The sequence below is a fragment of the Sylvia atricapilla genome, chromosome 31 (assembly GCF_009819655.1).
Source record: "Sylvia atricapilla isolate bSylAtr1 chromosome 31, bSylAtr1.pri, whole genome shotgun sequence".
Classification (NCBI taxonomy): Eukaryota; Metazoa; Chordata; class Aves; order Passeriformes; family Sylviidae; genus Sylvia; species Sylvia atricapilla.
In genome coordinates, this window is record NC_089170.1 from 780 (window position 1) to 17683 (window position 16904).

The 16904-nt window shown below is 53.1% G+C and overlaps 1 protein-coding gene and 1 pseudogene across 1 annotated transcript; one reads left to right on the forward strand and one right to left on the reverse strand.

Moving 5' to 3' along the window:
- The first annotated feature begins 4470 nt into the window (after positions 1-4470).
- LOC136373120 (H-2 class II histocompatibility antigen, I-E beta chain-like) lies at positions 4471-6177 on the forward strand. The gene is given in 4 exon segments (XM_066338071.1): positions 4471-4591; positions 4897-5043; positions 5046-5165; positions 5713-6177. Coding segments are annotated over 4 exon segments (666 nt in total). The 5' UTR covers positions 4471-4506; the 3' UTR covers positions 6027-6177.
- A 6048-nt stretch (positions 6178-12225) lies between these two features.
- Positions 12226-16339, reverse strand: LOC136373086 (zinc finger protein 436-like; annotated as a pseudogene).
- Between the last annotated feature and the right edge of the window lie 565 nt (positions 16340-16904).

A 16904-nucleotide genomic window follows, 5' to 3' on the forward strand; every position in this document is an offset into this window, starting at 1 on the left:
GGGTGGGTCGCCCCCCCAGAGCCCCCCGAAGCCCCCCCAGATCGGGGAGGGCAGGACGTGCTGGCGCGCTGGACCGACGGGCTGCTCTACCTGGGCGTCGTCAAGAAGGTGGGACCCCAAAACACCCCAAAACGGCCCAAAAATGACCCCCCAAATGGCCCTAAAACAGCCGCGAAATGGCCCCAGAACGGCACAAAACGGCCCCAAAACCAGCCCAAGAGCAGCTCCAAAATGGCCCCAAACCACCCTAAACCAGCCAAACAACCACCCCACCTCTAAAATACCAAAAAACTACCCCCAAACCACCCCAAACGAGGCCAAAACTCCCAAAAGCACCCCTCAACCCCCCAAAGCACCCTAAACGCCCCAAATCACCCCAAACCAGCCCAATCCATCCCAAATCCACCCCTAAAACACCCCCAAAACGCCTTAAAACACCCCAAACCAGCCCAAAACATCCCAAACCCACCCCTAAAAACAGCCCCAAATCCATCAAAACTCTCCAGATCCCCTAAATTCCCTCTCAAAATCCCACAAAACCCCCCAAATCCTTCCAACCCCCCTACCAAATGCCCCCACAATCCCCCGCAGTGGACGCCCCTCGCTGGGGCTGCCTCATCCAGTTCGAGGACAATTCCCAATTCTTTGTGCTCTGCAAAGACATCAGCCCCGGTGAGCCCCCTAATTAGCGATTAATTAGGGCTTTAGTAACGGTTTATTAATGACTAATTAATAAGTAATTAATCAACGAGTTCCTGGCGTCCCCCAGTTTTGCGGGTGGAAAAAGGCCATTTTTGAGGGAGGAAGAAAGGAATATTTTGGGAAATCAGGGATTTCTGAGAGAGAAAAAGCTGGTTTGACAATGGAAAAAAGCCATTTTTGGGTAATGTGAAAAACGAGATTCACTTTTTTTTGGTAGATTTTAAGAAATAGTTTTAATAAAAGATAAGACAATTAGGAGATAAGGAAAAAAAAGCAAAGTATGGCCGGCTGGCTGACTTGGCATTTAGCCGAGTCCACACTCTGCTATTTCACAGGCTTTCTTTAAATACCCTTTCTTCTATTGTATCAATCTGTTGAATGTTCATATTCTTCCATAAACTAGTTTCCATATTCCAGGGACTGTTTTGCATGGCCCCTCCTTGGGTCCGCCTTTTTAGAGCTGCGTGTTTCTGGGCTGTGTCTTCATCATCACCTCCAGCTTGGGCCTTGGTCCGTGCTTCCTTCAGATGGGAGATGCTGATAGCTGGTGTATTAATAGCAGAGTCCTCTTCACATGTTCACTGGATGTTATCCCAGCCAAACAGACAGTTTAACCATATTATATCACTACTACCACTATGCCTGATTTCCTTTACTAACAGCAGAAATAAAAACTTATATCCTTACCATGAAGTTATTAATCATATAGCACATCTTGTGAAAAGCCAACTTTATAATATGCATTTACAACACTTTTAATTCCTGCCACACTGTCTTTTGTCTCATGCACCTAAACACAACACATATCACCCACATATCCCCTACAGAGTTCTCAGTTCATTTTTGTTGTTTAGTTGCCTGGATTTGGTTTGGTTTTGTGGTTGCCTGTTTTCTCTTGTGCCTTAAGTGTCCTGTAGGCATTAGAGGGAATCTGCCAACCAACTAGCTGTTCTTTGTCGCTAAATGGTAAATTTGACTTCTGCCCTTTCCACTGATTTTTAAGCAATCTCCAACACTCTCATTCATGACAGCACCACCATGTCCTGCGTCACCGAGGGCCCTGACACTGCCCTTGTCACTAAGGGCTACACCCAGCCCCAAACACAGAGGGACAGACTGGAACCGGCCCGGAGCAGCCGCGGCCCTGTGGCGCTATAGCCCGTGCCGTGCCCAGAGCCCTGGGAGGTTTGGCCACGGTGCCACCACAGCCCCAGCCCTGCCCTGCAGAGCCCTGGCGCTGCAGCCCGGGCTGTTGGGGCAGCAGGAATTGGCCGGCCGGCCATGCCAGGCCCTTGTGGGCAGTGGCTCTGTGTCCTGCGGGAGGCCGGGGACGAGGGGTGTCCGTCAGGGCTCTGGCCGGGCCCCGGGACTCGGAACTGCCTCGCTCAGTGACACCCGGGGCACCGAGAGCAGCCTCGGCACCTCTGCAGGGCATGGGGAGCTGAGCGGGGCAGCGGCACCACGGAAACACCGAGTGCCTGCCCGGGGCACAGCCGGGGACAGCCGGGCTGGAAAGCCACCAGAGGCTGCTCAGAGCTGGCCCGGGGACTTCGGCACTTGTGAGACAGAGCCCGGCTCTGAGCTGACACTGAGCCAAATACCTGAGAAATGACAGCACGTTTTGCTAGACACACTTCATTCTTCTGTATTTTTTCAACCTGAGTTTTGGTGAGGGAACATTTTTAATGTTCATTTTACTCTTTTTTTTTTTTTTTTTTTTTTTTTTTTTTTTTTTTTTTTTTTTAACCTTTTAAAAGGTAAATCGCTCTTTGTTATGTGTGAGGAAGAATGGGCTGGGAAATGTTGTAGTCATCTTCTATTCAATATATTTTCAAATCTGAGATGTCTCAGACTTTTTTTCAAAGACCAGACTTTGGCTCCAACAGCACTGTCTGGTTCCAGACTGCTGCGCTTTTCACTGTGAGATTTCACTTCTTTCAAATCCAGCAGTCAAAGCCCTTGAAACATGGAAAAGCTGCGAATCAGGTTAAAGCCCTTGGAGGGTTTGCTCTGTCTATACATTCCACGTCCTCCTGGAGTCCATTCAGCCTCTCCACGCTTCTCCTACGTGCACATTGCTGTATCCAGAGTTCACTACATGCTTTTATAGATAGATACATACAAGTGATTATTGTACATACAATTCTCTTGGAGTGAGTTATTGTGATGGTACATCCCATGATCCTCTGCTTTGTACCCAAAGAATGGTTATTGCATCTATAAACCCCGGGAAACAGGGGCAGGAGGTGTGTGAGGCCGGGGCGGGCAGAGGGCTCCTTGTGCGCTGTGCGGGGTTTGAAGCCTCGCTGCTCGGGTTTTCCGCGGCTCCCTCTGTGCCGCGTGGTTTTTTTTGGCTGGGAAGATTTTTTTGGCCCAGGCAAACAAAGGATTTCCCCTCTGGTTCGGAGAGGCTGCAGTGGGGAGCGTTGGAGTGCCCAGAGGCGAACTGAGCAGCTGCTGTCGGAGCGCGGGGGCTCTGCTCCGAGCCGGGCCGAGCCGGGAGAGGAAACACCCCGAGGCTTCAGCCCCGCTGCTTCACCTGCCGGGACCGTGCCCGAGGAGCCCATCTGGAAAAGAGTTCAAGGCCAGGCGAACCCCGGGCTTTCGTCTCCTTCGGGATAGCCCCTGGTCGGTTTTTTCCCTGGGAGAGAAGCCAGCGCTGCCTGTGCCGTGTGTCATGAGTGGAGATTTCTCTGGCATTTGGGGTGTTTTGTCCCAGGGTGTGTGGGGTGGGTAAGGCCTGACAATTTATTAGCTACCAGTTATTTACTTTTTTTTTCCTGCCTTGGGCGCATGCTGTTTGTTCATAAACTATTGGATTTATTTTTCACTTTCACCTATTAACATTCATTTCCTATTGATGGAACTCTGTAGAGGAGATGACACTCACTCCAGAGTGTCGTCTTTAAATCATCTCTCAAACTGAGAGTTTGGAAAGCGGAATGAACTCCAGCCAGAGTTGCCACCTGATCCAGCACGGGAGATCCAAACTAAGGAACATCCCTGCTGCTTGGAATGTGGGAAGAGTTTCATATGGAAGCCTAACCCAGTCACCCATCATAGGATCCACCCCAGGGAACAGCCCTACAAGTTCTTGGAATTCAGGCAGAGGTTCAGCAAGAACTCCCACCTCATCAAGGACCACAAGATCCACACCGGGGAGAGGCCCTACGAGTGTGGAGAGTGTTGAAGAGTTTCAGCCAGAGCTCCCAGCTCATAACTCACCAGTGCATCCACACCAACAGAGGTCCTATGAATGTCCCAAGTGTGGGAAGAGATTCACCCAGAGCTCTGACTTGACCCAACAGAGCCACTGGTAATGGGAACCCTGCGAGTTCCCCGTGGGTGGGAAGTTTTCATGCGCTGCTCCAACTCCATCCCCCATGGATGGGTTGGGTTTTTCCCAGTGACTCCCAGAGCTCTGGTGATCCCCATCACGGGTGATTTTCGTTGGGTATGAGGAAGGTGTTGGAGAGTTTTCTTTCCCTTCTTGTGCTGCTGTGATTTGGTTGGTAATTAATTCACTCTGGTGCCCGGGCTGGGTCTGTTGTGCCCCTGCCGCTGCTCGGGGCGGGATCTGTCCCGATCCTTCTTTCAACTCCCGAATCTCTCCTCAGCCAATCAGAGAAGTACAAACAATATCGAGCCAATCAGAGAAGTACAAACAATATCGAGCCAATCAGAGCCCGCGGTGACCCCAGTTGCCAGACAGAGCCGCAGCCCCCAGCGCTGAGCCCTCACTCGCCCCCAGTGACCGGGGGAATTTGGAGAGCGGGAGGTGTCAGAACCTCCCCAGCGCTGGACATGGAGCGTCTGGCGGCAGCTGGGGCTCTACTGGTGGCACTGGTGGTGCTGGGAACCTCCTTGGCTGTGGACGCGGAGCTCTCGGGTGAGCAGGAGGGGAGGGAAGGGAAATGGTGGGAGGGTGGGAACGGTGGGGCGTGGAGGGAAAAGGGGGAAGTGGGACCCTCGATGCGGACAGTGGTGCTGGCGACTGAAGAGTTATGGGAAAGAGGGAGGAAAGTATGGCGAAGAGTGGGAAAGCAGAAGTGGGACCGCGGGAATAAGGGTCCTATAAGGGTTGACGTGTGGGGCAGAATGGGGATCTAGGGTGGCCCTCTGAGCTCTGGGCTTGTTATAGGGTGTTGAGAGCTGCCGGTGGGGTACCCCCTGACCTGTCTTATGCACACACAGGTGTGTTCCAGGAGATAGTTAAGTCCGAGTGTCACTTCATTAACGGCACCAACCAGGTGAAGTTTGTGAAGAGGTTCATCTACAACCGAGAGCAGTATGTGCACTTCGACAGCGATGTGGGGCTGTACGCGGGGGACACCTCATATGGGGGAAGGTTGCTAGGTACTGGAATAGCGACCCAGAATGGATGGAGTACAGACGGGATGCAGTGGACAGGCACTGCCGGCACAACTACGAGTTGTCCAGCCCGTTCCTGGTGGAGCGCAGAGGTGAGCGTAGGGCAGAGCATGTCCCCTCGGGCCCTGCCCTGGGAATGACCCTCAAGCCCCTCAAAACTTCCCTGGGAATCACCGCAGACCTCTCAGCTCTACTTGTGCCCATGCTCATGGCCTCTTCCCGCCTCCCAGTGGCTCCCATGGCTCTCCCAGTCCATCCCGGTCCAATCTCATTCTCTCCCACTCTCCCCTCGTGTGCCGCTCTCAGCCGTGCGTGGAGCTGAAGCCCATCAGCCCATCAGAGCACGTCACTCTGATGATGCCTCCAGGAGATCCGCAGCACCCATTGTCCCATGCGGGGCTCGGCCCCCCAGTGACACGCGCTTCGTTCCCAGGTCCTCTCACTTCATTCCCATTCCATTCCCAGTCTTTCTCAGTCCGCTCCCAGACCTTCATCCTCTCTCCCAGTGGTCTCCAGTTCAGTCCTATCTCTTTCAGTACCCTCCCAGTTCCCCCCCGGTCCTTCTCAGTGTTACCCGAGCCCTCCCCCGACTCCCATTTTATCCGTATCTCATCCCAGTGTCTCCTTGCTCTCTCCCAGTGCCCCCCAGCGTTTCCATCTCGCTGGTGCCCTCGAGCTCTCGGCCCGGCACCAGCCGCCTGCTGTGCTCTGTGATGGATTTCTACCCCGCCCACATCCAGGTGAGGTGGTTCCAGGGCCAGCAGGAGCTCTCGGGCCACGTGGTGGCCACCGACGTGGTCCCCAACGGGGACTGGAGCTACCAGCTGCTGGTGCTGCTGGAAACGCCGCCCCGGCGCGGGGTCACCTACACGTGCCAGGTGGAGCACGTCAGCCTGGAGCAGCCCCTGAGCCACACTGGGGTACAGCCCGGCCCCAACAGCGCTGGGGAATGAGCTGGGGGGACTGGGAGAGGAGTTGGTAGTAGCTAGGATTGATTGGGAGGGAGTCTGAGGGAGCCAGGGGCTAACTGTGAGAAGTGTTTGGTCAGCCTGGGAGAGCAAAGAAGAAATTTGGAGTATGCTGGGAAGACTGGAATACAGTCAAGAGTTTTCTGGTGGCTACTGGGAGGGAACTGAGGGTGCTGGTGTAACTGGGAGTCTGATGGAGCCGGAGGGGCTGGAAGCAGATTGGGGGTGTAAAAGCAGGGACGGGAGAGAAGTTGAGTGTGCTTTGATCTACTTGCAGTGTTGTTGGTGAGGCCTGGTGAGACTGGGAAGGGTCTGGAAAAAGGTCTAGGGGATCATTGGGAGATGAATGTCAATTGGGAGGGGGTTTGGGGTATTGGAGGGATGGGGAGGGAACTTGGGTGGTACTAGGGAGGTTGGATGGAGATAGGGAAGAGGTCTCACAGGGTCTTGGGTGGGCTGGAGGGGTGAAAGGGTAGTTGGAGGGGTTTGGGATCTCTGTGAGAGGTTTTTGGGGGCTCTGACCCCTGCGACTCCCCAGAGATGCTGCCGGACACTGCCCACAAAAAGATTCTGACGGGGATTGGAGGCTTCGTGTTGGGCTTCGTCTTCCTAGTGCTGGGGCTTGGCTTCTACCTGTGCAAGAAGTGGGGGTCCCGGGGGTTGTGTCCCCCTCCCTTGGAGTGTATGTGCTCCCCTGGGGCCCCCCCCGGTGTCACCCCCTTTTCTCTGCCCACAGAGCTCCTGAGCTGCTGGCAGCCGCAGCCCCTCCCCGTGGCCTCAGGCCCGGTGGGACCCCCCTCCATCCCTGCGATGATTTTGGGGGGGTCGTGTGTCCCCCCAGCCCCGCTGTCACTCTGTCCCTGCCTGACTGCCTCCAGCGTCTGCAATAAAGCCTCCCAGTTCTCCCTGGTCCCATTTATTGGGGGGTGGTGGGGAGAGATCTGGGGGGACCCCACGGGGATACTATAATGGGAGGGGCAGAACCGCCCCTAGGGTGGATCAGGAATGGGGACCCCCGTGTGTCTTCCCCATGTCACCCGCTCTGGGTGCTGGGAGGCCCCCGGCTGCCGGTGAGGAGCTTTTGGATGAGGGGGAGCGGTGGAGGGAAGATGGGTAAGATGTTGGAGAGGGGGGAAGGGGGACAGGCAAAGGGGTTCCCCTGAGAGTCCCTTCATGTTCCCATCCGATGTCTTAAGCTGTTCCCTGGGGCTCTAGGGGAGGAAGAGGGTAGGCAGAACCTTGCTGGGGGGTCCCCAACCCCTGCTGTCTCTCCTTGGGGGTTCACAGTGGGGGTGCTCCCCACCCAGCAGCCACTGCTGTGGTGGCCATGGGGCAGAGGGGAGTAGGAATGGGGGATCCGAGGTGGTCCCTTGAGCCCTCAGCCTGCTGTGGGGGGCTCACCTGTCTCCTTTCCCACACAGGTGTGTTCCATTTTTGGGGAAAAGCCTACTGTCACTTCCTAGATGGCAACAACTGTGTGAACTTCGTGGGCAGGAATCCACAACTAGAAGCAATTTGGGCACAGGGCATACCCCAAAATTTTGAGGAGGGGTCGAGTTATTTTGAGGTGAAACTGAGGCATGTTCAGTGGGATGGAGCAGCTTTGAGGCACCATTGATCCCTCTTGGCTTTTGAGTGCAGAGCTGTGAAGGACTAAAATGGCTCAAACTATTGGCCATTGACAAAAGCAGTGGGGACTTTGCTGACCATGGCCACAGGAAGTGAACACCCAGCCCTGGAGGGGATGAGTCAGGCAGGGAGCCAGGGAAGGGAAGAGGCTGATCAGAAGCCGATGCTGCCAGGTGGGAAAGGGCTTTGGACCAGAGAAATGCCCTCCCTTACACAACTGCCTCAGCTCTGGAAAGTCTCCTGGGGAAGGCCCAGGACAGACACAGAGGGCTGGAGGTTTTCATCCCTTCACATGGCCCATACCTGTCTCAACTGCGCTGCCAGGAGAGGAAGGGCTGTTTCTTACAAGGGGCCATAAACCATCAGAGCCCCAGAGTGACCCTGGACCCACAGTATGACATCAGAAAGTGTAAAACTCCCCCCAGGGGATGCACCTGGGTGTTCACCCAAACCTGAACCTGTACTGATCCACAGAACTTGGAGTTTCCAGGGCTTCCTCCACCCCTGAAGGATCCAGCCTGGGACCATCAGTAGACCAAGAATAGGGACATTGTAGCAATCAAGCCCAAAAGTTTTGTTGCTAGATCCAGGGCTGGTGACTGGATCTTTCTACTCTTACAATTTTCTTACTTTTCCCTTATAAGTTTTCATAAGTGTTATTTTAATGCTTCTATATTGCTAGAAATGGTAACCAAAAGAGTTCCAAACCTGCTTTACATGGCAAACAAATGGTTCTAAAATAAACCCTGCAGAGATATATTTATAAACACAGATCAAGCACTGTTGTTTCACTATAATCTGTTCCAGAGGATCCATAAACCAGAACCTGGGTTACCCTCACCTTCAGGAGTAGCTCAGAACAGGAGCTGGACATGGGGGAAGCTTCTGGAAGCTGCTCACAGAGGCCACCCTGGAGCATCCCCATTTCCAAACCTGACCATACAAACCCAATACAGTGCCCCACATGGATCACCAGGATCATGGGTCACCGTGTCTCTGCCCTACGGGGCTCACTCTGGATGATCCAGCACTGGTCCTAACCAATGGTTAATGGAGTTGGAGCAGTGGATGAAGCTCTTCCCACACTTGGGGCACTCACAGGGGTTCCCTTCCCGAATCTGTTGGTGTAAGGTCAAGGCAGCTCTGGGTGAAGCTTTTTCCCAGAGTCAGGACATTCCTAGGGCCCTTTCCCAGTGTGGATATCCTGGTGGTGAATCAGGTGGGAGCTCTGGCTGAAGTTCTCATGGCAATCCCCACACTGGTAGGGCCATTTCCTGGAGTGCAGGCGCTGGTGGCTGAGGTTAGAGTGGTCACTGAAGCTCTTCACACCTTCCTGTAGGTGTACACACCTACACCTGTAGGACCATTCTCCCATGTGAATTATCTGATGGCAGATCAGACAGGACCTGTGGCTGCAGCTCTTCCCACATTCCAAGCACTTCTGGGGCTGTTCCCCTGTGTGGATCTTCTGGTGCTGGATCAGGTAGCAGCTCCATCTGAAGATCTTCCCACATTCCAAGCACCTGTAGCACATATCCCCAGTGTGAAACCACTCAAGGAGCACCAGATCAGAGCTCCAGTGAAGCTTTGGCCACCATCTTGACAAAGGGTTGGTTTTTCCTCCTTGGAGCTCCCTGGGCTGCATTTGGAGCCCTTCTTGTTGGATATCTCCAAGGCTTTTTCTCCCCATTGGATTCCTGTGCTGTGGAGTCATTCAAAATGGCCTCTTTCACGAGGTTCTGATGCAGAAGAACCTCTGTCAGTAATGAAGGGAGGAGAGAGGAAGGAGGGAAGGAAAAGAAGGAAGGTGGGGTGAGGGAGAAGGGGTGGGGGAGGAGGGATAGGATGGGATTTGCCTCATTGCCAGAGGAAGGGGAAGAACACTCCAAATCCATCCCTGGCAGGACAGCATGGCAGCAGGGTTGTTCTGCAGCCAGGAGCAATGCTGGGCTGGGAGATGGAGCAGACGAGAGGGGGAAAGGGGCAGTGACTTCCTCCTCACCTGCCTGGCTGACCCTCTCTGGTATCTCCACTTCGGTTTCCCCATTTGGCCTGCTGGGGATCTCATGTATATTTGGGATCCCCCATCTTCAGGATTCCCACTTTCAAGGCTGATGGGGGTTCTAGGAATCCCTGGCTTCAGCCCTCTCCAAGATCTCTCCTTCTCCCAGATCACCCCTCATTTTGCCCTTTTGAGCTTTGCCCTTCTCTGGGCTACCAGGAGTCCCTCAGTTCCAGTATTGCCTCTCTCTGTTTACCCCTCTCCTGGGGTCCTGGCCTTCCCCCAACTCTGGCTCTCCTGAGTTGCCAGAAATGGTGTTTCCTGGCCTGCCCACCCTGGTACTGGCAGATCACCAGGTGGCTCCGGGGACTCACACCCCGTGCCAACCACCAGGGCTCAGCTGGCAGCAGCAACCAGGAGTCCCCAAAGAAATACCATCCCTGTAATGCCCCAAATATCTTCCACAGGGGCATTTGCAGAACAGCTTTGGAGTCCTGCAAAATCCAGGTATCGTCTCACAAAGATCAGACACTGAGACACCCTCCTCCTGGATATCTGAGGCAAGGTCCCCCTCCCCAGTCACCTGAGGGACGTGAAGGGGGATGATGCTCCCAGGCTGGGGAGGGCTGCAGATACAGGGAGCAGTGGGTCCCTGAGCTTCCTGCTATTCCTCCTCCCTTCCTCCTCCTGCCTAAGCCCATCCCCTTTTCCACCTATTTCAATTAGTACAATTACAACTCAATAATACAATTCTACTTCTCCATGGCCCATGGGTGTCTTTCACGTGATGGATTGGAGCAAAAGCCAAGATTTCAGAGACAATGGAGTGGAAACTCCTCAAAAGAAGTCTCTTCCACCCACCTAACCCAACTTCATGGATAGTCGCACAACATGTAAATCTTATTATTTTGCCCTAATTTTCTTTTGATTACTTTCATCCCTTTAAAACATCTGAAAAGTGGGGTAAAAAAATAGTTGAAAAAGACATGCAAAACTCTGCCATTTTACTGCTATTTGGGGGAGAATTTGGAGTTCGGGGGAATTCTGGAGGATTTTGGGACTCCGTGGGGATGCAGGGGAGTCTCCTCCATCGGTGTACACAGCAAAAGCCAAGAGGTATTGACCAATTATCTTAAAACAACAGTCACACCCAAAATGGCTCAATCCCCCAAAAATGTCTTCATACAAACCCCAAATGGCTTAATTACATTTTCAAAATGTCTTGTTTTGAATGGAGCCTCTAAGCAAAGCTTAGGCAGACACAGGACTTCTCCCCTACATGGATTCTACAGTGGGAGATCAAACCCATGCTCTGCCCAAAGCTCTTCCCACAAGAGATCAGTCTCTGGCCATGATGAATCCTCATGGGAGCTGAGGTTGGAGCTGTCATCGAAGCTCCTTGAAAACTCAGGGCAGGTGCGAGATCATTTGTGGGTGGGTGATGGGTCAGGCTGTGTAAGGACTTTGGGGGCAGAGTTGCCCATCTCAAACACTGTCAAGGCCACAAAAGGACTTTGCCATAGGCACAGAAGGGAGTAACAGCAAGGTGCTGACTCTGGGCCTGGCAGAGGCGAGATCTGGGTGGCACATGCTGGGAAATGCATGCCCACAAAAATTCCCACTGTGGCAAAGTGTGTAAAGAAGCAACTGCTCATATGTACATCACTGGTCAAACCAAGCTCACCCCAAGTTATGGACACACTGGCAGCTGCCACCACCAATGACCACTGAATCCTCCCTCCCCCCTCCCCTGCCCTCCCCCCCTCCCTGATATTCCTCAGTGGATACCTGGCACTTGGACTGTACATAAGATCAAGGTGGGACAATTGTCCAGGTGTTATCTCAGGCTTGGGTGAGGTTAACAAAGCTGGGGGAGGGGAATGGATTGCTGAGAATGGACACAAAGAATGCAGAACTTATGGGTCACAAGGAAAGCCAACCCAGCTACAGTGTGAAATCAGCTCTGTCTGGGTCAAAGGGAATTCTGGGGGACAGACAGTGACCACTGACACACAGTCTCTAACCCTGGAAACCATCCACTCCAAAGAAAAAAAACCTCTGAGCATTTGGACTAAAAAGGCACTCTTCCTAATGAATTTCTGTTTGCCAGTTGATGGGGTCAGCACAAACAACACTACTTTAAGAAATAAGTGTAATTTTCTACAGTTCAAAAGAGCAAAGAATTAAAAAAGGGTAAGTAATGCATCAAATCATTACTAGAAAGATTGCCTATAATGATTAATAAAGATCCTTGAAGGACTGACCCCTTGGGAAGGTGACTCACATTGCAGCAGTTTGGGGAGGACTGTTGCCCCTGGGATGGAGTCATGGTGCAGCAGTTTGCAGACAGCTGCTGCCTATGGGATGGACTCACTGTGCAGAAGTCTGTGGAGAACTGTCTCCTGCAGTAGGGACCCCGCAGAGCAGCAGTGGAACAACTCCTCTTCCTCAGCATTGGGAGAAGCCAATGATGATGAACTGACCATAACCCCCATTCCCTGTCTCCTTGTGCTGCTGAGATAGAGCTGGGAAGGAGGCAGGGTTGAGAGAAGGTGGTTTTAAGGGCTTATTTTATTTATTATCCTCCTCTGATTTTCTTGGTTCATTTCATATCTCAAAGCTCTCTTTTGCCTGTGATGGTGTTTGGTGAGGGATGTCTCTCCTGGTCCTTATCTCAACCCATGAACCCTTTTTTTACACATTTTCTCTCCCCTGTCCAGCTGTGGGGGGAGAGTGAGTAAGTGGCTTTTGTTGGGTGTGTGGCATCCAGCCAGCATCAACCCACAACATCTGGGTGCAACCCAAAGCCTGGTCAGGGCTCAAGAAGGAACCAAGAGAGTTGGCTTTGATGATGTACCCCAAACAAGGCCAGATATCTGATTTCATGGCCTTGACCATCCCTAAAACATGGAAAGAGAAATATATTTGTATCACATTACATACTTCATTAATGATCATTGATATTTAACTAATTAGCAGATACAAGTATCATATAATGTTTTGTTGGAAGGTTCATCTAGAGATCAACTTTGGCACTTGGCCTGTTCAGGCCTTAGTGCTTCAATTTCTGACATCGGTCTGCCTCCTGATAGATGTTCTTTCCCCTGCGTTCATCCAGCTGCATCCAGGGAACGAGGAGGTGAAGACCACCAGCCAGGTGTCTTCCCAATGTGGATCATGTGGAACACAGGACACCAGGTCTTCACTCCACATGGATCACCAGGTATGTGGATCACCATGGTTTTGCACAATATGGGTCACTGTGGATATGCAACAATGGTCCTTTAGTGGGTGAAGAAGTTGGAGCAGGAAACAAAACTCTTCCTGAGGTCAGGGCACTTGTAGGGCTTCCCCTACTCACGGGTCAGTTGGTGTGAAATCAAGTTAGAGCTGCAGGAGAAGCTCTTCCCACACTCAGGACACTTTAGGGCCTCTTCCTGGTGTGGACGTGCTGATGGGCAACAAGGTGAGAGTTGCGTTTGAAGCCCTTTCCACAGCGGGGGCAGCGGAAGGGCCTCTCATCTGTGTGAATGTGCTGATGCAGGAGGAGATGGGAGCTGGTCCGAAATCTCTTTGCACATTCGAGACCTCATAGGGCCGTTCTCCACTGTGGATCTTCTGGTGCTGGATCAGTCATAGCTGATGCTGAAGCTCTTCCCACACTCCTCACACTGGTAGGGCCGTTCCTTGGAGTGCAGGCGCTGGTGGGTGAGGAGGTTGAGCGGTCACTGAAGCTTTTCCCACATTCCTTGCAGTTGTAGGGCTGTTCCCCTGTGTGAATTACCTGATGGCGGATCAGACAGGAGCTCCGGCCGAAGCTCTTCCCACACTCCCCACACTCAAAGGGCCGTTCCCCAGTGTGGATCATCTGGTGGCGGAGGAGATGGAAGCTCCGGCTGAAGCTCTTCCCACATTCCAGGCACTTGTGGGGCTTCTCCTCCGTGTGAGGCTTCTCCACCAGCTCTGAGCTCTGGCTGAAGCATTTGGACTAAATGCTGTCCACCTTCCCAGGACAGGGAGGGTCTTTCCTCCTCACCGCTCCCTGGCTGGGTTTGCAGCTCCTTCTTGTGCAGGATCTCAGCGACTTCTCTTCCCCATTGGATTCTTGTGCTGTAGAGCCGCTAAAATGGCCTCTTCCACAATGTTGTGCCAGGGGAATTTGTCCTCCCTGATCTCTGTCTGCAGCTCATTGCCTGGGCGAGGAAAGACAAGGAGAGGATGGGATTTGCCTCAAGGGAGAGGGAAGGGAGGATCCCCCTCAGTATGTCCCCGGCAGGACAGCATTGGCAGCGAGGTTGTCCTGCAGCCAGGGGTGATGGTGGGCTGGGAGATAGCAAGAGAGAGAGAGGTCAGGAGAAGAGGAGAAGGGGTCGCTTCCCTCACGCCGGGTGCCCAGGGCTCTTCCTTTTCCTTGCAGCCTTCTCGTCTCCTCCATTCAGCCAAGGTTTAGGAACGACAATCCTGGTTTTGGGGGAAAACAACACGTGAGCTTGCTGGGTTGGAGGTTTCCTGCCCAAGTCTATTTCTAGAATTCACCAGGCATCTTGTTTCCATGAAAAAATCCAAAACACCGCGATGCAGAAAGAAATTCCTCCAAAATTAAAATTCAGCAGAGAGCCCTCCAAGATTCCCCCCTCTCTGGTCTCTCCGTTTTGGGGTCCTTGAGATCTTCCGTCTCCTTGGTGGCTCTGAGGCTTGCTGGAAGTTTTAGAGGTCCTAGGGGTCCCTTCTCCACCGAGTCTCTGTTTCGGCTGCTGGGGTCCCAGGGCTCCGCCTCTTCAGGGTCGCCCCACTCCAGGATGCCCCTTCCCAGTCCCCCGTTTCAGGGTCGAGGGGATCCTGCCCTCCCCGTTAACTCTGTGCTTCCCCCTCTCCAGTCTGCCGGGATCTTTCAGCGGGATCGCCCACCTCAGGAGCAGCCAGAGCCGGCTTCCCCTACCCCCGCCGGGCAATCTCTGCGCGGCACCCGGCACCTCGCATCCTCCCCGCCACAGCCTCAGCGCTGTCCACAGCTACGGCCCCGCAAAAACACCACCTCCCGAGGGCGCCCAAGATACCTGAGGCAAACTCCCCGTCCCCGGTCACCTGTGGGACTGCACGGGCCGGGAGGGCTGCGCACACAGGCCGCGGTGGACCCGCGAATTTCCTCTTCTTCCTCCTCCTTCTTCTTCTTCTCCTCTGTGGAAGATCAGACAGCTACAGAAACGGAGCTGGGGCAGCACCGCAGACCTCCTGGCCCTGGTATAGTGGATGCCCTACGGGAGATAAACTCAAGGCAAGAACAAAAAAAGACTCCTCGTCCTCTTCCCTCTTCTCCTCCTTTTCCGGTTCCTGTTCCTCCTCTTCCTCTCTCCTTCCGCGGCCTCCAGCTCCCCCCTGTTCCCTTCGGCCGCGGGCGAGGGGCTCCGGACACGGTGGGAACGGGGAACAAGGGAGAAAACGGGGGACAGCCCCAAACGGCGCGGTGGAGGAGTGGGTCAGCGCCAAACAGGGACGAAGAGGAGCTGGGATTTACGGGGACGATGGGAAAGGAGTGGGAAAGGGAAGGTGAAGGGAGGTGGCACAGCGGGAAGGTGGTTCCCGAAGGGAGGCCCTTTGCATGTCCCGTACGTAATCCCTGGAGGGGTTCCCCGCGGCTCTGGGGGACCAGTCCTCACTGGGCTCATGGGGGTTCCCCCATCCAGGGGGTGCTGCGGTGGGGCAGAGGGGAGCGGGAAACGGGGGTCCCACACGACCGGGCTTCCAGCCGGCTGTGGGTGCTGGAAGTTGCTGTAGCGGGGATCTGGCGGGGGGCACGCTGATTTGTTAAAAATATGGATATTGATCTAATACCGATATCCAACTATGACGGACAAAGACTCTCTAACAGTTTGAAGTTACAAAGTGTGTGTTTATCACGACGCCGGGCAGCGTGCGGGATGGCTCCCAAATACACACCGCAATTTACAGATGATCACAGGGTCTTTTTATGTACAAGAGTGTTGAATACCCAAAACACAAATGCATAGTCATAACTCTGGTCCATCCCATTCCCCACTTCGTATGGTAATTAGCCAAAAAGCAATTAAGCATGCGTAGTTTGTTCTTTGAAATGGGTCGGCGGTCCTTCTTATGGGTGGAGTCTCAAAATGATGAAGTAAGATGGGTCTTCCTCGCTTTGCCTTTTTAACCTTTTAGTGTTGGTGACACCTGGATCCTGTTTTCTCAAGACTATCTGATTTATGATCACATTGTGTTCTTGGAGTCTATTGATTAAGTTGACAGGTCTCCTGATTTCAGCTCCTTCAATCCGGCTTACGTTAAAAAAAGGGACGTTTACCTCAACAATATCTAGTTAGCAAAGGGAAGTCTACGTCAGCAATATCTAGTTTAACTAAAGTCCTTAATTCTTCAAAATTAATATCTCATTCCCCCTTTCCTGTCAGCAATATCTAGTTTAACTAAAGTCCTTAATTCTTCCAAATTAATATCTCAACGCCATGAGCTATGTTCCTGCCCACAGAGAGGTGTTCCAGTGGACAGGAAAGGCCAAGCGTCACTTCCAGAACGGCATTCCAGGGTAAAGTTGGTGGGCAGGGACAGCTCGGGCACTTTGTTGGGAAGCCACTCTGGTGATTCTCATCTGCCTCTCACCCAGCTCCTGGCTCTGGGAATTCTCTTCTTCCATCCACATTCATCACCTAGGGGCATACAGGGAATAGCCTTACAAGTATGGGGAATGTTGGAAGAGGGTTCAGAGCATCTCAGATCTCATGAAACATCAGTGGACACACTTGGGAAAATCTCTCCCCAGTGCCCCCTTCCTATCAGGCCACATGATCATCAGAATGATCTGAGAAATACTTGTTTAGGCCTCGGCGTTGATGAGCAGCCCCTGGGCTCAACTCCTCTTGAGTTCATCACAAAACTTGTCTGTTCCAGGAACTGGTGCTGTCCAATGAGCTCCAACAGCCTTGGGAACCAACCTGAGCTGGGGCCAGGATGGAAAATGCCTGTGACTAAAGCCCATCCCTTGTGCCCTATAAACAGCAGCCCTGAGTGAGACCCTTGGAACTCTCCTGGGCTGCAGCAGCTGCAAAAGACCTCCCTGTGTTGGGGTCTCTGTGAGCTGGGAACTTTCCCGTTTGTTGCACTCAGGGCATCCCCAAATGATGACAGGTCCTGGGCTGAGCTCCCCCCACTCCTCCAGGTTCTGCCCTGTGCCTGGTGGAACGAATGAAACGCTTCTGAAG